Source organism: Aquarana catesbeiana, linkage group LG11 (genome assembly GCF_042186555.1).
Source record: "Aquarana catesbeiana isolate 2022-GZ linkage group LG11, ASM4218655v1, whole genome shotgun sequence".
NCBI classification, from domain to species: Eukaryota; Metazoa; Chordata; class Amphibia; order Anura; family Ranidae; genus Aquarana; species Aquarana catesbeiana.
Window position 1 is genome coordinate 13,767,686 of NC_133334.1, and position 22,089 is coordinate 13,789,774.

The 22,089-nt window shown below is 44.9% G+C and overlaps 1 protein-coding gene across 1 annotated transcript in view; it reads right to left on the minus strand.

The window, feature by feature from the left end:
• Window positions 1-22,089, minus strand: part of LOC141111845 (uncharacterized) — a 113,843-nt gene that overhangs the window by 18,560 nt on the left and 73,194 nt on the right. Inside the window, exons 4-5 of the mRNA XM_073604004.1 lie at window positions 19,251-19,343; window positions 5,340-5,432 (exon numbers count right to left, since the gene is read on the minus strand). Coding sequence (XP_073460105.1) covers window positions 5,340-5,432; window positions 19,251-19,343 — 186 coding nt within the window. The remainder of the gene's footprint in view (window positions 1-5,339; window positions 5,433-19,250; window positions 19,344-22,089) is intronic.

A 22,089-nucleotide genomic window follows, 5' to 3' on the forward strand; every position in this document is an offset into this window, starting at 1 on the left:
GTGCGCAGCCTATTGTATTAGGGTGTGCACCTCAAAGCTCCAACACATATGCATTTGTGACATATTAACCGGCCTCTTCCCCACTCGTCATCCTAAAACAATGGGGGGGAGCAGGTGAGCACACAGGGGGACCTGGACAGCAGAAAGAAAAGGAACTGGGACAAGAGGGGTGGCATACATTGGTACCAATCCCCTGTATTTTCCTCCTGTGGCAGATGAATATCGTCAAGAGGAAGAGGAGGAGAAGCCTACTTTCAGCTGCTGCAGAAGAAAATACAGATCGGTCCCTTAGTTTCCACTCCAGCCGCCTATCCTTTCCAGATTCTGGGGTTCGGCAAGTAAGGATCGCGGCTTACTTGTCACCTGCCCACAGTTGATGGGTTGCCAACTCCAGGATTAGGGTGTGCCCTGCCACACCTGGCACACCCCTTGCGCACGCCTATGATTATACAGTACCTGGTGACATATTGAAAATCTGCATCCTGGGTCTCTTCAAAGAGACCCAGGATGCTCTAGGCTTACTTGATGAACTTCCATTGAGTACAGACTTTAACAACTTAAAAATGTGTTTCATAATGAGTATGCATGATATAATTCCTATGCTCATTGGCAAAGTAAATAATATTTCTTTGTGTCAAAAGAAATCAACAAGTAATAACAGTCTAATGTGGCATCACTAAAACCCCCCTGTGGCTTCCTGCAGAAGGCTCCTCTGTCCTACACTAAAGTGCTGATGTTACCGTAGCACCCTCTAGTGTTCTATTAGTGTGAGTGTAGGTAAATGTATGTTTTGGCTCATAGTTAAAGTGTTTGTTAACCCAAAAAAAACCACTGGTCACCGTGGTCAGTTTAAATCCCTTCGTCACCCACGGCACTGCCCTCCTCTCTCCCCCTTACCCCCTCATCCCTGCCTGTTAGCTTTGTGTCTGTGTCTTTCTCTACGCCCCCCCGCTGCAATTAGTACGAATAAAAACGTTAAAAAGGTCACTGGCAACCCCTCTATTATAGTCTGGCATACCACACTGTATTGTAAATACCTGTTTAGAGCGATCTTCAGGCCGATCACATGACTCTTGGCTGGTTTCCAGGGCTACTGCAGGAGGAGCTGAGTGTCCATGTGACCTCCCCAGCTGACGTCAGAGGGAGATCTCGGCCCATTTTGTAGAAGCTATCCATCAGCGCTGTACAGCGCCCACGTGAGTCATGTGATCAACCTGAAGATTGCTCTAAACGGGTATTTACAAGCTTCGTTTTTATAAAAGACTAATAAAATATGCTATGCCGGGCTCTAATAGAGGGGCTGGCATAGACTTATTATATGGCTTAACAAACACTTTAACTTGTGAGTCTTAATTGGGTCATGTGTTTACTACAGGTCAAGCTAGATAACTCATACAGGCAGGTCTCTTGTGCCTCCCCCTGGTTCTGGAAGTTTGGAGAAATTTCTAGAAGCTGGAGGGTAGAGGCCAAAAAGGGTTGATCTGCATACTTAGGGCAGCTTGGCCAATCCCCAGGAAGTAGGCCTGACTTGGTGGCAGAGCCAGCCCTTAAATCAGGATGAGTCATGCTGGCTAGGAGGTCAGGTGGAAGATGGAGACGGAGTGCTGAGGAGACTGTCGTGGCCCCCAGGGGAACCCCTGCCGGGGGGGAGGGGGGGGCTCTACCTCAGGCAGGAGCTCAGGCTGGCTTGAGAGGGTGTTTTTAGTTTTGTGTTTCTGTTTCTGTTTTCGGTTTTAATTGCACACTGTACATGGTGATGGTACACTGAGTCTGATATACTGTGTTTCTAAATGAGTAACTTTTTGACTATATGTTAGCTCCTTTTATTCTTTTTTGATACAATTAAAGACATGCATTTAGTCAATTATTTAAGCCCTGTTTTGCCATTCATTGACCGCTATGTTACTCCCTGGGAGGGCTTTACCCTCTGTAGGGATGAGCCGAACACCCCCCTGTTCGGTTTGCACCAGAACATGCGAACAGGAAAAAAGTTCGTTCGAACACGCGAACACCGTTAAAGTCTATGGGACAAGAACATGAATAAACAAAAGTGCTAATTTTAAAGGCTTATATGCAAGTTATTGTCATAAAAAGTGTTTGGGGACCTGGGTCCTGCCCCAGGGGACATGGATCAATGCAAAAAAAAGTTTTAAAAACGGACGTTTTTTCAGGAGCAGTGATTTTAATAATGCTTAAAGTCAAACAATAAAAGTGTAATATCCCTTTAAATTTCGTACCTGGGGGGTGTCTATAGTATGCCTGTAAAGGGGCGCATGTTTCCTGTGTTTAGAACAGTCTGACAACAAAATGACATTTTGAAGGAAAAAACTCATTTAAAACTACCCGCGGCTATTGCATTGCCGACAATACACATAGAAGTTCATTGATAAAAACGGCATGGGAATTCCCCAAAGGGGAACCCCGAACCAAAATTAAAAAAAAAAAATGACGTGGGAGTCCTCCTAAATTCCATACCAGGCCCTTCAGGTCTGGTATGGATATTAAGGGGAACCCCGGCCAAAATTAAAAAAAAAAAAATGACGTGGGGTTCCCCCTAAATTCCATACCAGACCCTTCAGGTCTGGTATGGATTTTAAGGGGAACCCCGCGCCAAAAAAAAAAAAAAAAAAAAACGGCGTGGGGTCCCCCCAAAAATCCATACCAGACCCTTATCCGAGCACGCAACCTGGCAGGCCGCAGGAAAAGAGGGGGGGACGAGAGTGCGGCCCCCCCTCCCTCCTGAACTGTACCAGGCCACATGCCCTCAACATTGGGAGGGTGCTTTGGGGTAGCCCCCCAAAACACCTTGTCCCCATGTTGATGAGGACAAGGGCCTCATCCCCACAACCCTGGCCGGTGGTTGTGGGGGTCTGCGGGCGGGGGGCTTATCGGAATCTGGAAGCCCCCTTTAACAAGGTGACCCCCAGATCCCGGCCCCCCTCCCTGTGTGAAATGGTAAGGGGGTACATAAGTACCCCTACTATTTCACGAAAAAAGTGTCAAAAATGTTAAAAATGACAAGAGACAGTTTTTGACAATTCCTTTATTTAAATGCTTCTTCTTTCTTCTATCTTCCTTCATCTTCTGGTTCTTCTGGCTCTTCTGGTTCTTCCTCCGGCGTTCTCGTCCAGCATCTCCTCCGCGGCGTCTTCTATCTTCTTCTCCTCGGGCCGCTCCGCACCCATGGCATGGGGGGAGGCTCCCGCTCTTCTCTTCTTCTTTTCTGCTCTTCTTCTCTTCTTCATTTTCTTCTCCGGGCCGCTCCGCAATCCATGCTGGCATGGAGGGAGCCTCCCGCTGTGTGACGGCGCTCCTCGTCTGACAGTTCTTAAATAAGGGGGGGGGGCGGGGCCACCCGGTGACCCCGCCCCACTCTGACGCACGGTGACTTGACGGGACTTCCCTGTGACGTCACGGGGAATGCCACAGGGAAGTCCCGTCATGTCCCGTGCGTCAGAGGGGGGCGGGGTCACCGGGTGGCCCCGCCCCCCCCTCCGTTATTTAAGAACTGTCAGACGAGGAGCGCCGTCACACAGCGGGAGCCTCCCTCCATGCCAGCATGGATTGCGGAGCGGCCCGGAGAAGAAAATGAAGAAGAGAAGAAGAGCAGAAAAGAAGAAGAGAAGAGCGGGAGCCTCCCCCCCATGCCATGGGTGCGGAGCGGCCCGAGGAGAAGAAGATAGAAGACGCCGCGGAGGAGATGCTGGATGAGAACGCCGGAGGAAGAACCAGAAGAGCCAGAAGAACCAGAAGAACCAGAAGATGAAGGAAGATAGAAGAAAGAAGAAGCATTTAAATAAAGGAATTGTCAAAAACTGTCTCTTGTCATTTTTAACATTTTTGACACTTTTTTCGTGAAATGGTAGGGGTACTTATGTACCCCCTTACCATTTCACACAGGGGGGGGGCCGGGATCTGGGGGTCACCTTGTTAAAGGGGGCTTCCAGATTCCGATAAGCCCCCCGCCCGCAGACCCCCACAACCACCGGCCAGGGTTGTGGGGATGAGGCCCTTGTCCTCATCAACATGGGGACAAGGTGTTTTGGGGGGGCTACCCCAAAGCACCCTCCCAATGTTGAGGGCATGTGGCCTGGTACGGTTCAGGAGGGAGGGGGGGCCGCACTCTCGTCCCCCCCTCTTTTCCTGCGGCCTGCCAGGTTGCGTGCTCGGATAAGGGTCTGGTATGGATTTTTGGGGGGACCCCACGCCGTTTTTTTTTTTTTTTTTGGCGCGGGGTTCCCCTTAAAATCCATACCAGACCTGAAGGGTCTGGTATGGAATTTAGGGGGAACCCCACGTCATTTTTTTTTTTTTTAATTTTGGCCGGGGTTCCCCTTAATATCCATATCAGACCTGAAGGGCCTGGTATGGAATTTAGGGGGACTCCCACGTCATTTTTTATTTCTAATTTTGGTTCGGGGTTCCCCTTTGGGGAAATCCCATGCCGTTTTTATCAATGAACTTCTATGTGTATTGTCGGCAATGCAATAGCCGCGGGTAGTTTTAAATGAGTTTTTTCCTTCAAAATGTCATTTTGCTGTCAGACTGTTCTAAACACAGGAAACATGCGCCCCTTTACAGGCATACTATAGACACCCCCCAGGTACGAAATTTAAAGGGATATTACACTTTTATTGATTGACTTTAAGCATTATTAAAATCACTGCTCCTGAAAAAACGGCCGTTTTTAAAACTTTTTTTTGCATTGATCCATGTCCCCTGGGGCAGGACCCAGGTCCCCAAACACTTTTTATGACAATAACTTGCATATTAGCCTTTAAAATTAGCACTTTTGATTTCTCCCATAGACTTTTAAAGGGTGTTCCGCGGCATTCGAATTTGCCGCGAACACCCCAAATTGTTCGCTGTTCGGCGAACTTGCGAACAGCCAATGTTCGAGTCGAACATGAGTTCGACTCGAACTCGAAGCTCATCCCTAACCCTCTGTTAGGAAGTATCTGAGTTTTCTTGTATGCACGTTTGGTTGGTTGGCAAATACCCTACAGGTGATTGGGCATTTACAGAATGGCAATTTATCCTCAATATGCTTTTTGGTGTTTTGATTTGGGAGGATCCTGACGATGATTATGAATCATTAGACTAAAGTACGAATCATTTCGTATCAACGAAAATATATCTGTTAAAATACGAACGAGTCAGAATATGAAAACTCGTGTCTTACGAAATTACGAATCGTTACGAATCAACGGAAACATAAAGAAACGAAACACATTTTTTTGTTGTGCACATGTCTATATTATACTATATATAGTATTGGCTGGTACATGGCTTACATTGTCTATCAGCTTTTGGACTCACCAGCACATTCACAAACTTACCAAAAACAACTATAAAGTATATAACACAGCAAATCAAGATTACTGATAATATGGAGATAGCACTACGAAAAATCTTCATCCATATTCTCCATTCTATAAAAGGAAAGCACAATAAATGTGATTTTAATTCTGCATGTCTGAAAATACATCCCAAACAACACTTCTACTTATTAGCTAATACATTCAACATTTCTTTCTACTTTTAACAGCTACACATCTGAAATTGGCCAAATGTGTGGCTTGGATTGTACAACTCTTCATAATCCAAAAACATTTCATACTTATTGTAGCGTGTATGGACACACTATTTATAAAGTGCAATGTAATAAAACATAAATAACACATTTCAGGAAAGGATAAGAGCTAGACATCAGTTCTACAGCTACAGCATTGTGTGATGTTATCTTACACTCATTAATAGTCAGAGATTCTCCTTCAGTGCAGAGCCAATGACTCTGAAAGCCATGGAAATGTGGCCTTTTTATTGTGATGCCACCCATAGGAGTGCACACAGGGTGTGCCAGGTGTGCCTGGGCACACCCTAATCACACTGTGCTGCACAGATTCCCCCTGCTGCTTGGCTGCAGAAGAAGGGACTGGGGAATCTCTGACTTAAAAGTGAGACATCCAGGGGCTGTTTAGACCTCTGATATCTCACTGAAGCCCCCAATGGAGCTCCAAAAAAAATTGTATTTATATATATATATATATATATATATATATATATATATATATATATATATATATATATACCGTATATACTCGAGTATAAGTCGAATTTTTCAGCACATTTTTTTGTGCTGTAAGTGCCCCCCTTGACTTATATTCGAGTCAAGCACTTTTCTGCAGCAAAAAAAATCATTTTCCGAACCGATTTTGGGGCCTTGTATCTCAGGGCCACATGGTGCTAGGAACCCCACACTTGGTGTGCAAACCCAGTGGAACTGGTACCACAACATATCCAAAGCTGAAGTTCCTAGCACTAAGTGGCCCCGAGATACGGGGCCCCAAAATCGGTTCGGAAAATGTCATTCTCTGCTGCAGAAAAGTGCTTGACGTTTTCTGAACTGATTTTTGGGGCCCTGTATCTCGGGGCCACTTGGTGCTAGAAACCCCAGCTTTGGAAATTTTATGGGGCTAGTTCCACTAGGTTTGCACACCAAATTTGGGGTTCTTAGCACTAAGTGGCCCTGAGATATGGGGCCCCAAATTCGGTCAACTGTGTCCATCTGCAGCAATGTCATTTCGGGACCCTTTGGGTTCAGAGACCCCAAATTTTGGCTGCAGCTAGGGGGCATCTAGGAACCCTTAACTACCGAGCTTGAAGTTCAGGGGACCTATGGCTGCAAATGGGCACAGTGAGGCTGCAAATGGGCACAGTGATCACATTATTATGAATTGAATGAATGAATGAATAGTCATTATTATGACTATTGACACGAATTAGAATAAAGGGGGATTTATCTCATAACGAATTGAAGTGATTAAAGACATGAATTAGAATAAGGGGGGAATTTATTTATGGATTTACATTATAAACACTTTATAATTATAAGCACGGTGGTACACGGAAGGAGATGGGTAAGGGTGTTTTTTTTTTTTCTCAAATACATAATAATGAATGGAAGGGATAATGACATGAATCAAACAAGGGGGGATTTATTTATAACTTCATCTTTAAACATTTTATAATTATAAGCAAGATTGCACACGAAGGGGGGTGTTGGGGGAGGGAAATTTTTTTTTTTTTGTCCATTATATATGTAATGTCGACTGCTGGGACAGGGGGGAAACTGTGGTAGGAGAGGTAGGATGTAATGTGTAGTATGTTTTCTTTCTGTGGATTGAATATAGGGGTATAGAATGTTGTATAAATGATGTATATATAAATGAAATAATAAAAATTTTGATTATTAAAAAAAAAAAAATGGGCACAGTGATGCTGCAAATAGGCATTGTTGACCCTCTTTTCCACTTACAGTAGCTATGCATTTCTCACCCTCATCTTATACTCGGGTCAATAAGTTTTTCCCATTTTTTTTGTGGTAAATTAGGGCCTCGACTTATACTCGGACCGACTTATACTCGAGTATATACGGTAATAATAATATATTAATAAATAAAATTGTAAAAAATAGAAAAATTGTAAACAAGTTATGATAAAAAAAATGATAAAAATAAACTACTGCCATCAATCTCTTCCCCTACTGACCTACTGACACCGTCCACTGCTCTACTGATTTAGGAATGACTGGCCACAAAGCATTTACTATATGTAAAATGTCAGACATATTTTCAGATACAGTCCTCTTAAAATTTTACATTTGTTTTTTTCTCTATGTATTAGACCTCTTTCATACTGGGCCGTTTTGCAGGCGCTATTGCACTAAAAATAGCACCTGAAAACTGACCTGAAACAGCGGGACACAGATGTAAGGAGGGGCTCCGCTGTTGGGGACACAGATGTAAGGAGGGGCTCTGGTGACGGGGACACAGATGTAAGGAGGGGCTCTGGTGACGGGGACACAGATGTAAGGAGGGGCTCTGCTGAAGGGGACACAGATATAAGGAGGGGCTCTGCCGATGGGGACACAGATATAAGGAGGGACTCCGCTGACGGGGACACAAATGTAAGAAGGGACTCTGCTGGGGCACCTGATGTAAGGACGGACTCTGCTGGGGGCACCTGACGTAAGGAGGGACTCTGCTGGGGGCACCTGATGTAAGGACGGACTCTGCTGGGGGCACCTGATGTAAGGACAGACTCTGCTGGGGGCACCTGATGTAAGGACGGACTCTGCTGGGGGCACCTGATGTAAGGACAGACTCTGCTGGGGGCACCTGGTGTAAGGACGGACTCTGCTGGGGGCACCTGATGTAAGGACAGACTCTGCTGGGGGCACCTGATGTAAGGATGGACTCTGCTGGGGGCACCTGATGTAAGGACAGACTCCGCTGGGGGCACCTGATACAAGGACAGACTTCGCTGTGGGCACCTGATGTAAGGACGGACTCCGCTGGGGGCACCTGGTGTAAGGACATACTCCGCTTGGGACACCTGATGGCATCTGGTGGCAGGCGACGTGGCAAGTGACACGCTCAGGGCTCCCACTGATTCTACATTATGGTGAGTTTCATGTTATATTACAATGTAATGATAGAAATAATGCGCTTCAATCACCCTGACACCATAACAACCATGGTGCTGGAATGATTGAAGTGCTAATACCAGGTGTTTGGATAATCTTTATCTACTGATTGTTAAACTTTCTAGAATACACATATTTCTATTGTTGTGTAGGATCTGGGCCTGCTGTCCCTCCATCTCTCCCTCCCTCTCCTTCCATCCCTCGTTCATCTCAGACGCTAACCATACCCCCTTAGAGCCACGCCCCTTTGAGTAACGCTCACTATTCCGCTAAAAACACACCCATTTTCACCAAGTGGGAGGGGTCCAAAAGGAAGGGCGGGGTCTGGCGCCCCCCCATCCTAAAACTTCACCAGCCGCCACTGATGCCTTATGGCTAGTAATGGGCAAGCTGGCCTGGATTTAGTTTACAGGAGGATCCACAAACTTTTGAATTCTACGACAGCCAAATTGTATTCTGGCTATTCTGGCTAAGTTCCTGAGGTCTGTGACTACAGGGCTGAGGAGCGACTATATCAAGCTTCGGTTGAGGCAGCACCTAGAAGATCTATCTACACCAGATGAGGTTCTCATTGAGGAGATAAATGAAGCAGCCAAAATGGAGGTAGAAAAAGACAAGAAACAACGAAAGACTCAACCTCCCAGTATAACCAGAACAAAAGGACAGCAGACATTAAGGAACCCAGTGTCCCGATGGTGAGCGCAGATCAGACATCTTGGCCTTCATCTACTCAACATCTGTTGACATGTGAGTCTGGTCTGGAGATACTGCTCCAAATGCAGAAATAAATGTTGGAGATGATGACCCTACTGGCTGCTAAACTGGTTATGCCACGTGAGAATGAAGTTTTGACCCTTAAGACTCCGACGAATACTAACATTAATCAGACTGTGAAACCAATGAAGAAGAAGATCTGCTTTAAATGTGGAGGAGCGGGACACTACCGTTGAGTATGTCCAAGTTCAACAGAACCTGAAGCAGAACCACAAAAGCCTGCGGAAAACTTCTGAGGGCCCCAGTGAAGGAGTCAACTGGGCGCCCTGTCACAGCAGTCAACTCCAAACCCAATTGTACTCATCAGGCTAAATCGGCCACAGCTAAGTCGAAACAGAGGAAAGAAACTTCACGTAAGGAAGGCATGAAGGTACAAGCCACTCAATGGGGTAAACGTACTAAAGTAAATGTCTTTCCTCCCAAGTTAGTGGGACCTTCCCCGATTGTCCCGATTCAGATCGAAGGAATATACACGAATGCTCTGTTGGACACTGGAGCTCAAGTAACTCTGCTATACAAAGACTTCTATGAGAAATATCTCAAACATCTCCCCTTAAAGAAGCTGGAAGAGCTGGAAATATGGGGGTTAGGGACACAGAATTTCCCCTATCATGGATACATACCCATCAAGCTTACCTTTGATCCAATTGTGGCAGGGAAGGCTGAAACCTTCGACACCTTGGCAGTGGTGTGTCCTCGCCCTCCAAGGGCTGATAGAAGTTGACTTATTATTGGGACCAACACTGACTTGGTAAGAAGACTTCTAACTCCACTTGTACAGTAGAAGAACACCCCAGCCAAGGGAGTGCACGCCACGCTCACACAGGTGTATCAGGATCTTGTGCAGGAACAGAAGGCCCCACCAGAAGGAGTGGGAAAGGTCTGGCGCCTGGACAAGAGGAAAAAGCTGGTGCAGCCGGGTGAGGTAGTCTGCTTAAAGGCCTCTGTTAAGCTGAGTTGGAGACAGCCGGGCCCCTTCATCGTTCTTGAGACGGACAGGCAGAAAGAAGACAAGGGCCTTGAAGTTATCCCTGAAGTGTTCTCAACCAAGGCTTTGAAGAGAAGTAAAGGACGTATCTTGGTCAGTATTCGCAACACAACTGCTTTGCCTGTAAAGGTACCTGCCAGAGTGCTGCTGGGGCAGGTCAGTCAAGCAACCCCAGTCTCACCATGTGGCATCATGGGAGAACAGGATAGAGAGATTCCCCTGCAAGAGTTCTACCCAAAGAACACACCTCTTACCCCTGACTGGATAGAGAGAGAGAGAAGAACGAGCTTCTAAAATGGAGGACTGCTTTCTCAAGAAGTGAGTTCGATGTGGGGCTTGCAAAGAGTGCTGAACACAAAATCAGGTTAGAAGAAGATAAACCCTTCCCTGAGAGGGTAAGGCGGATCCCGTTGGGAGAACTGGAAGATCTACGGGAGCAGCTGGCTGAGCTAAAAAGGACGGGGATTATCGGAGAGTCCCGGAGTCCATATGCCTCTCCGATAGTAGTTGTAAGGAAAAAGAATGGCTCTTTGCGACTATGCATCGACACTAAATCGGAGGACCATCTCAGATCAGTACACCACACCTTGGATAGAGGAAGCCCTACAGAGTCTAACAGGAGCAAAGTGGTTCAGTGTGCTAGATCTTAAGAGTGGGTACTATCAGATCCCCATGTGCCCTGAAGATAGAGAGAAGACCGTTTTTATTACCCCTGTAGGATTCTTTAAGTTTAATCAAATGCCTCAAGGTCTGTCTGGAGCCCCAGCAACCTTCCAGCCATTAATGGAGAAGACAGTGGGTGACATGAACTTGATAGTGGTGTTGGTCTATTTAGACAATGTCATAGTGTTTGGCAGAACACTGGAGGAGCATGAAGAGCACCTGGAGAAGGTCTTGAAGAGATTACATGACGAAGGCCTGAAGCTCTCCCTGGAGAAGTGCCACTTTTACCAACCCTCAGTGAATTACTTTGGCCACATCGTATCCGCTGAAGGAGTGGCAACAGACCCGCAGAAAATGGAGGTCGTTACCTCTTGGCCTAGACCGATCAATGTGACTGAACTTAGATCCTTTCTAGGGTTCTGTTTTTATTACAGGCGGTTTGTGGAAGGGTTTGCTAAGATAGCCCACCCACTCACCGAGCTGTTGAAGAATCAAGAAGGAACTGGCTCAGACTCAGAAGGCTTGTGGAAGCCAAAGGAAGGTCCCAGAAAGAAGAAAGAGTCCATCCAAGAAGAATGGACAACACAGTGTGAAGAGGCTTTCAGACAGCTGAAATGGAGTCTTACCACTGCTCCGGTTCTAGCCTATGCAGACCCTACTAAATCCTATGAATTGCATGTGGATGCCAGCCGAGATGAGCTGGGTGGAGTACTTTATCAGGAACATGATGGACAACAAAGACCCATCGCCTATGTGAGCAGAAGTCTAGTCCCTGCTGAGCGGAACTATCCCACTCACAAACTGGAATTCCTGGCTTTAAAATGGGCTGTGGTAGATAAACTCAAGGATTACCTGTATGGTGCAGAGTTCGTGGTTAGGACAGACAATAAACCACTTACTTGCTTACCACAGCAAATCTGGATGCCACCGGCCATAGGTGGTTGGCTGCACTCTCAGCTTTCACATTCAGCTTAAAATATAGACCAGGAATTAGAAATAGAGATGCAGATGCATTATCAAGACGACCTCACTGCTCCCAGGGTCAAACAGAAGAATGGACCCAGCTCACCCCAGAAGGGGTGAGAGCCCTTTGTGATGGAGCACAACAGCAGAGTAAAGGTGGGGCTAGAGCAGAAGAAGTTGGAGTGTTTGCTGCCGGAGTGCCTAAGTGTTACTGTGATGTCACTTAAATTGCAGAGGAAGGTTTACCAAAGCTGTCCAGGAAGTAATCTTTGGTTGGACCAACAACAAGACCCACTTTGTAGCCTGGCGCTGAAGGCTTTGGAGAGCAAAAGCACCTTTTTCTCAAAAGCGCTAAAAAGGAAGCTTGCATCTTACACAAAGAGTGGGATCGGTTACAGCTCAAACAAGGGGTGGTCTACCGAAGGGGCCCCTCTGATGACGGTGAAGAAAAGTGGCAACTGTTCTTACTGGAGAAGCACAGAGAGAAGGTACTGATTGCTCTACATGATCATCACGGCCATTTGGGAGCAGAAAGGACTTTCCAGCAGGTGAAGGACAGGTTCTACTGGCCCTATATGAGGCCCGAAGTAGAGGGCTATTGTCACTCATGCCTCCGATGTATACAGAGGAAGACCTTGCCTCAGAGAGCTGCCCCAATGGGTCATTTGGAGAGCCAAGGGCCAATGGAGCTGGTCTGTATAGATTTCCTGTGTGTGGAATCTGACTTAAGTGGAAGGGGGAACATTCTAATAGTTACCGATCACTTTACTCGTTATGCTTAAGCATTCCCTACTAAAGATCAACAGGCTTCTACTGTGGCGAAAGTTCTGGTGGAAAAGTTCTTTGTCCATTATGGTCTACCACAAAGAATTCATTCCGATCGAAAGTACTCTGCTTCAAAAGCTGTTGGATCTGTTAGGTATTCGGAAATCTAGAACCACCCCATACCATCCACAAGGCGACCCTCATCCGGAGAGATTTAACCGGACACTTTTAAATATGTTGGGAGCCGTGACATCTGAGCAAAAATCATATTGGAGCAGGCACATTACTGCACTAGTACATGCATATAATAGTACAAAGTGTGATGCAACAGGATATTCCCCCTACCGATTAATGTTTGGAAGAGAAGGCAGACTACCGGTGGACTTGGCTTTTGGAACCAGCCTGGATCATACCTCAGCAACTTCTCACAGCGGATATGTGGATAGGTTGAGGAAGAGTCTGAAAACTGCTTATGATAAGGCTCAAGTCACATCAGACCGCAGAGGGTACAGAAACAAAAAGAACTTTGATCTCAAAGTATGGGTTCAAGATTTACAACCCGGTGACCGAGTTCTGTTAAGGAATTTTGGAATCCCAGGCAAGCACAAACTGGCTGATCGCTGGAAATCACAACCATATATTTTGTGCAAGAAACTTTCAGAACTTCCAGTATATGAAATTCGGTTAGAACGAAGCACTGGAGCATTAAAGACTTGGCACCGTAATCACCTCCTGCCTCTCACGGAACAGTCAGGATTACCGCACAAGAGGAGCTGCCATCCACATCCACTGTTGTACACAGACCAGTGACCAGACTTAGGCCTGAGCCTTCTGCTACTAAAGAAGAAGAAGAGGAGATGGAGATAAACTGGCTGTGAGCATCTGAGGTATCAGAATCTGAAGTGGACCTTTCATTCCAAGCAGGGGGAGAGGATGGTGGAATTCTTAGGTCGGAGGCTCCTGAATTCATACCCAAAAGTAGATCAAGAGAAGATCCAGAAGAGTCTCAAGTTTTTCTACCAGAAATACATTTGGGAGATCTAAGTGCTGATTCCGATTCTGAGCCACAAGAAAAAGATGGAGTTGAGGAACATACCAGCTTACCTGAGACGCCAAAAGCACAGAGGACCAAAAGAGCTATTCGTCCCCCAAAGAGACTAACTTATGAGACATTGGGTGAGTGTTCTGAAGGAACTAAATTTACTGCCAGGAGAAATCCTGAAAGGCTTGATACTCTTGCATTTGACTCAGAAAATCAAAAGCCCATCTCACCCACTGACACACCTGTACACGACATTAAAGTGTCAGCTGTGAATGTACAGGACAGCTCCTCATCATGTGAAAATTGGTGGGAAGCTCCCCTGTCGGTTTTGTGTAACCACATAGAAAAAAAAAATGTGTAACAGAAACAAAATCTTACATCTCTTTAGGGACCAAAGAGTTCAAGCAGGGGGGGTGTGTAGCAGTCACATTTTTGATATATAATTAATGTTATGTTATAGCTTAGCATCTGGCGCCATCTAGCGGCCAAAATATAAAAGGATTGCATTTTTATTTTTCATTGTTCAAGAAGTTGACATGGAAGTGTTTTGTTTGTTTACATTGGACATTACCTTGACCTACCTATAATGCCCATTGACTCCCATGAACATCAGGAGAACAGAACTGCATTGTGGGAAGACTATAAAAAGGGCTCGACGCGGCCATCTTAGGTCTCCTGGACACGCATGGCCAGCCTGGGAGGATCTGTGTGAGGTCTCCAGCGCAGCGCGACCTACCTCCACTGAAGAGCGATCCGAGCAGCAATACTGTGACATACCTGTGAGCTGGGCTGATGATGGGGCAAGACTGAGAAGGAGTCAGAGGAGCCTGTCAGAGCCATCTGGGAGTTCCGGTTGCTGTGCGGAGCGGAGCAGCGCAGCTGTGCCGGCCAGCCGGGCACCGGACCCTGTACACCGGAGCGGAACTTTCTGACAACACTGACCTGGTTAGGTGAGAGGGCTGTTGCCCAAAAGTTTCCTTGGTGCACTTTTACACATTCACCTGTACAATACAGAGTTGCTGGGATCCATAGTCCCACAAGCAAAGTAAAAGGATTTTGACTGCACACTATATTACATCACAGCTGTGTCAGGGGGACTGAGAGAAATCAAAAGGGTAACGAAGCAGAGTACAGGCCCAATTAAAATACAGCAGCTCCTGCGGGGGTCAATGCTACACGTATATACAGGCTGTAGTGGAAATCTCCTCCTTCCTGAACTCTCAGCGCTGAAGAAACTGTGCAGTTTAAAGTTTTGCTACTGATGTTTGAGGGTCATCCTGTGTGAGAAAGCCTTTGTTAGAAAGCATTTTGGAGATGAGCAGCCTGCTTGTGTGAGAGAGAAGAGCTGTTTCCAGCTCTGCCCTCAACCCCCCTTAAAAGAGACCACTTGTTTCTGACTTTGTGGGTTTGTATAAGAGAGGAGAAAGATGGAGAGACCATTGCAGACATCTCCTCCCCCCCACCCCCTCTTAACCCCCCTTAAAGGAAGCCTGTCTGTGAAGGCAGACATTTTTTGACCATCTAAGAAAAGTATATAACATCTGATGTTAAACTGTGGGTGATATGTAGGGCAAAGGGAAATGTTTAATTATGTTGTAGAAATAAAATCCTAGTTGACACATTTAGTATTTGTTATGTAACTCTAGGATTAATTTTAAACAAAGGAAGGAAAATGGCTGACTAGGACTGGAACCCTTAAATTAATGAAAAGTAGACATGATTATTATAATTATTTAAATGTTTAGTTCTCCATTCCAGCCTACTGGGTGTGGCAAGGGAGACGGCTCCACCCACTGATAAAAACTGTGTGTGTTCCTTTAACGGCAGTCAGCAAAGAGTAAAAGCATAAGATAGGACTATAGTGAACAATATGTATTGTATCTCAGAAAAGTAAGTACACCCCTCACATTTTTGTAAATATTTTCTTCTATCTTTTCATGTGACAACACTGAAGAAATGACACTTTGCTACAATGTAAAGTAGTGAGTGTACAGCTTGTATAACAGTGTAAATTTGCTGTCCCCTCAAAATAACTCAATACACAGCCATTAATGTCTAAACCGCTGGCAACAAAAGTGAGTACACCCCTAAGTGAAAATGTCCAAATTGGGCCCAAAGTGTCAATATTTTGTGTGGCCACCATTATTTTACAGCACTGCCTTAACCCTCTTGGGCATGGAGGTCACCAGAGCTTCACAGGTTGTCACTGGAGTCCTCTTCCCTTCCTCCATGACGACATCAGGGAGCTGGTGGATGTTAGAGACCTTGCGCTCCTCCACCTTCCATTTGAGGATGTCCCACAGATGATCAATAGGGTTTAGGTCTGGAGACATGCTTGGCCAGTCCATCACCTTTACCCTCAGCTTCTTTAGCAAGGCAGTGGTCGTCTTGGAGATGTGTTTGGGGTCGTTATCATGTTGGAATACTGCCCTGCGGCCCAGTCTCTGAAGGGAGGGTATCATGCTCTGCTTCAGTATGTCACAGTACATGTTGGCATTCATGGTTCCCTCAATGAACTGTAGCTCCCCAGTGCCGGCAGCACTCATGCAGCCCCAGACCATGACACTCCCACCACCATGCTTGACTGTAGACAAGACACACTTGTCTTTGTCCTCCTCACCTGGTTGCCGCCACACACGCTTGTCACCATCTGAACCAAATAAGTTTATCTTGGTCTCATCAGACCACAGGACATGGTTCCAGTAATCCATGTCCTTAGTCTGCTTATCTTCAGCAAACCTTTCGCAGGCTTTCTTGTGCATCATCTTTAGAAGAGGCTTCCTTCTGGGACAACAGCCATGCAGACCAGTTTGATGCAGTGTGCGGCGTATGGTCTGAGCAATGACAGGCTGACCCCCCACCCCTTCAACCTCTGCAGCAATGCTGGCAGCACTCATACATCTATTTCCCAAAGACAACCTCTGGATATGACGCTGAGCACGTGACCTCAACTTCTTTGGTGGACCATGGTGAGGCCTGTTCTGAGTGGAACCTGTCCTGTTATACCGCTGTATGGTCTTGGCCACCATGCTGCAGCTCAGTTTCAGGGTCATGGCAATCTTCTTATAGCCTAGGTCATCTTTATGTAGAGCAACAATTCTTTTTTTCAGATTCTCAGAGAGTTCTTTGCCATGAGGTGCCATGTTAAACTTCCAGTGACCAGTATGAAAGAGTGAGAGTGATAACATCAAATTTAACACACCTGCTCCCCATTCACACCTGAGACCTTGTAACACTAATGAGTCACATGACAGAGGGTGGTGATAAATGGGGAGTACTCGGAATGGTCAGGGGTGGGTAGTGGGGTTCCCCAGGGTTCTGTGCTGGGATCGATCCTGTTTAATTCGTTCATAAACGACCTGGAGGATGGGATAAACAGTTCAATCTCTGTATTTGCAGACGATACTAAGCTAAGCAGGGCAATAACTTCTCCTCAGGATGTGGAAACCTTGAAAAAAGACCTGAACAAATTAATGGGGTGGGCAACTACATGGCAAATGAGGTTCAATGTAGAAAAATGTAAAATAATGCATTTGGGTGGCAAAAATATGAATGCAATCTATAGACTGGGGGGAGAACCTCTGGGGGAATCTAGGATGGAAAAGGACCTGGGGGTCCTAGTAGATGATAGGCTCAGCAATGGCATGCAATGCCAAGCTGCTGCTAACAAAGCAAACAGAATATTGGCATTAAAAAGGGGATCAACTGCAGAGATAAAACAATAATTCTCCCGCTCTACAAGACTCTGGTCCGGCTGCACCTGGAGTATGCTGTCCAGTTCTGGGCACCAGTCCTCAGGAAGGATATACTGGAAATGGAGCGAGTACAAAGAAGGGCAACAAAGCTAATAAAGGGTCTGGAGGATCTTAGTTATGAGGAAAGGTTGCGAGCGCTGAACTTATTCTCTCTGGAGAAGAGACACTTGAGAGGGGATATGATTTCAATATACAAATACAGTACTGGTGACCCCACAATAGGGAGAAAACTTTTTTGCGGAAGGGAGTTTAACAAGACTAGTGGCCACTCATTAAAATTAGAAGAAAAGAGGTTTAACCTTAAACTACGTAGAGGGTTCTTTACTGTAAGAGCGGCAAGGATGTGGAATTCCCTTCCACAAGCGGTGGTCTCAGCGGGGGGCATTGATAGTTTCAAGAAACTATTAGATAATCACCTGAACGACCGCAACATACAGGGATATACAATGTAATACTGACATATAATCACACACATAGGTTGGATTTGATGGACTTGTGTCTTTTTTCAACCTCACCTACTATGTAACTATGTAACACCGGGGAGGGAAAATGGCTAATTTGCCCCAATTTGGAGAGTTTCACTTAGGGGTGTACTGACTTTTGTTGCCAGCGGTTTAGACATTAATGGCTGTGTGTTGAGTTATTTTGAGGGGACAGCAAATTTACACTGTTATACAAGCTGTACACTCACTACTTTACATTGTAGACAAGTGTCATTTCTTCAGTGTTGTCACATGAAAAGATAGAAGAAAAGATTTACAGAAATGTGAGGGGTGTACTTACTTTTGTGAGATACTGTATATAAATAATTGTACAATAGGTTAAAGATATGTTTTTTGTAAAATCACATCCATTCTAAATGATTGTTCTGTCCCTAAAGTACATTCTTCACCTACAATGGCTTGCTGGAAAAAAGTGTCCCTGGAGTTTTCTTTAGGATGTTGGCAATTATGCCTCACCTCTGCTGACTGGGTTCTGTTAAGGATTGGAAGACCCCCTAGATGCCTGGAAGAATCATGGGGGAGGGGACACAAACTGCTGAAAAGTGCAATATAAGAAGTCAAAAGTGACACCAATCAATTTAGAAAGAGCGATAACGTTTTGCACTTTTCTCCCCCCAGTGCAACAAACTGATCTGCTTATCTGCTTGACTGAGCAAATAAATTTGTTCATCATTTTTTAGGTAATGAAAATCTGACAGCTTTCAATCTGTGATCGTTAGGCTTAATGTACACAGGACATTTTTACAACCTCTTCTGAACGATTTAACTTGACGGATAGTAACCTCACGTTTAAAACCTCAGTTTAGCGCTTCAAATGCCTCTAAATTCAGCTTCTGAACCCATTTTTTTGCATTCCAAAAAAAAGCCTCTAAACTCAGCTGCCTATAAATGACCCTGTGTACATGTACTGATAAGATAACATAGAGGAGAGTTTGTCCGTTTAGCAGCAGCAGTGTACATGAGGCCTAATAAGCATTCATTATTTCTTATGATGATTTGTGAGGTCATCAGTATCTCTTTTTGAAAGCAATCAGTCTGATAACAGAAGGCTGATGTGTGTCAGTATCAAAAGGAACAGACAAATGATAACGGACAATGATCAATTATTCAGAGTACAATCTATTGAGTATGGCCGTCATCACAGAAAACTCTCAGCACTTCCTGGAGATCGGGGTTTGGTGGTCTGGAGGGTCCTCTGGTCCCCCACCTGCATCACATGTTCTGGTATGTGAGGTTGTATAACAGTTCTACTGACAAATACATAACTTACATTGTATACCGACTTCCACACCAAATGTCAGTAACTTACCTTTTCTAAGATAATTCTTCAAAAGGATTGTTAAAAATGCCACTATGCATAAAAGAAGGAAAGCAATATAAATAGCCACCATTGGATTCCATCCTATAAAAGAAAAGCAGAATAGACATCATTTGAATCCAGCAGGTCTGGAGAACCCCAACACTTCTACATATACTGACTGTACATTTATCATTTATAACATTTATTTTATTTTATTTTTACAGCTGAATTCACACAATTATCCAACCATACAATTCTCCATAACCCATAAATATTGAACATTCAGCAGGTAGAGATGAGATTTCTGTTTGTGTCGGCCATTAATTTAACCCAAACTCAGCTTGTTTGCAGTCTGAAGAATGGGCGAGCAAAATGGCAGATCTGACCAGATCACCCGCCCAAACCCCCGGCTAATGCAGCTGTAGTAAAAGAAAAGACTACCTAGCTAGGTGGGACTTTGTATGAGGACATTGAAATAGGAATGTACCTCCATCCCCGATATGCAAATATAAAAAGAGAAAAAAAGTTTGGGACTTTGTGTGAGGCAAGCAGCCAGCAAGGTAACACAACATATTACTAATGAGAATGTCTGGTGAGTGCACCATATCTGTGACCACATAGCTAGCATGGTAACAAAGTACATACGGTATAATATAGTAAAACAAGGAAACTTTAATACCATAATAGAGTACATAATAGTAAAATAACAAAATGGCATAGCAGTATGATATAGTCATAATGGTAATGTAATAAAAACACCAGACTGTTTGTTGCATATGGCCGCAACATAATATTAATAATGTCTGGTGAATAAACCAAATGGTGACCATATAACCTGCATGATACCAAAGTGCACACAGTATGATATAATAAAGCATATAAACTTGTATTCCATAATATAATAACAGTAGCAATGCAGCATAGCAACATAGCAGCATAATGTAGTCACAGTGGTGAATAAATAAACAAAAGACCCAGACTCAATGTTGCGTGTCTTCACAGTAACAACATAATAAAAGTTGGTGGGGTCCAAAACGGCATGTTATAGTTGATGTATAAAGAGGTTTTTTGTTACAAAAGGCATCTAATAGCTCAACGCATTTCATGGATAATTCCAATCTTCAGGAGCATATGCAGTGTAGCTATCTATAAAGAATATATAGAATAATTTAGGGGCTAACCAGAGGTCAGGCAGGGGAAAATAGAATAAGGATGGTGACTTAAAACATAATATGTTACTTACAAAGGACCTGTGTGTATGAGTGGAGGACGCCAAGGGTCAGAGCCAGCCAGGGGTAAATAGGTATCATCAATCCGGGAGCTGAGGCGGTACCCTAAAAGGCAGATGGATGGAACGCCAGTGGGAAATAAGTAACCCTGGGGAGCTTGTGATGTGATATAACCACATAATCATAACCTGTAAAAATGAAAGTACCAAGGGTGACTGTGAAATTAATACGTGAATATCACATAATGGTCATCATTGAGGAGAGAAATGTGTTAATACCAACAAAATATACCTAAATGCTATATTAGTAGTGAATCTAATAGGTTGGGAGTGAGAAGAGGGGAAGTGAGTATGCAAAAGGTGGACAGCAACGTGTTGGCCAATTGGGAGGGGATTGATGGAGTAAAGTGAGGCTCCAGTGTATACAGCCTATAACAAATTGGGGTGTGATAACAAGAACAGGGGCAGGGACATTGCCGTTGTATTACCTGGGATTCCAATATGATTCCATAAAGACCAAATGACACATAATGACCACCGCTCAAAGATTCCAACAGGGAGTGTATGTTCAACTAGGGGGAGTATAAGTACTCTGGTGCCGCCAATCGGTGACCGCCAAGGTCACGTGGGCGGCTAACAAAGGAGGGGGTCACCTGCAGCTGTAGGATGTTCATTTAGCTGCAGAATCACTACTGCCACTGAATGACAGCTTCTTCATGACTTTGCATAAACAACTTGGAGCACTGCTCAGATGACCAACTGTTTGAAAGGGTGCTGGCGTATACGTGTTTATCCAGAAAGCATAATGGTATCAGTATAGAAAGCGCCACACACTGACAGCTCGATGTGCGTATAATGTGAAGATCCTCCCAAAGGCATGCCCCTTGACAAATTTTGCCCCACCTCCGGGGCTTAGTCATCCAGTACCCTCTTGTCCGGCACCATAGTTGTCCCTGGCAACCTCCGGCTCCAACACACAGAGCTCCCTGGAGATTTCTAGGGACACCTCTGTGGCCTTATATCCTGCTGCTGGGGAGATAGTACACCTTGCTTTGTGGTCACCCCTACCTCATTCAGCTCAGAACCTTGTTCAACTGACACAGGTGTACACACAACAGTAGTTTCATACTCATTAATAAGCATCACATTATCAACATTAATCAACTCGATAGCAGCAATGTCATACTGCTTACTAAGTTTCACATCATCACAATTAATTTTACCGCTTGGCTCCCCACTGGACAGGTCACTGCAGCAAGGCGAGTCCTTTTCCACACAGACAGTGGATCCCCCATTTGGATTCACTTCCACTCCAGTGTGTGCAGTTTACATAGTCAGTATTTTCCATGACTTTACAAGCAACAGTCTTACCCATCAGTCTTACCATCTTCATTTGAGTTTGTTGACTTTCTTCTGCAGCACTTTTACTGGCCAACTCCCCCAGGTGGTCACAAAATAAAATTACAGCAGGCATCTTCTCTTTAGCACAACAAGAATTTTCCCACTGTTGCCAGGGGTGACTGCAAACCCTTTTAAACAAGAAACTGGGATTGCAGATAAAGACTCTTGCAGCAGCACTATCACCAGCAGTATTCCAGAATCTGAGGCAAGAAAAAAGGC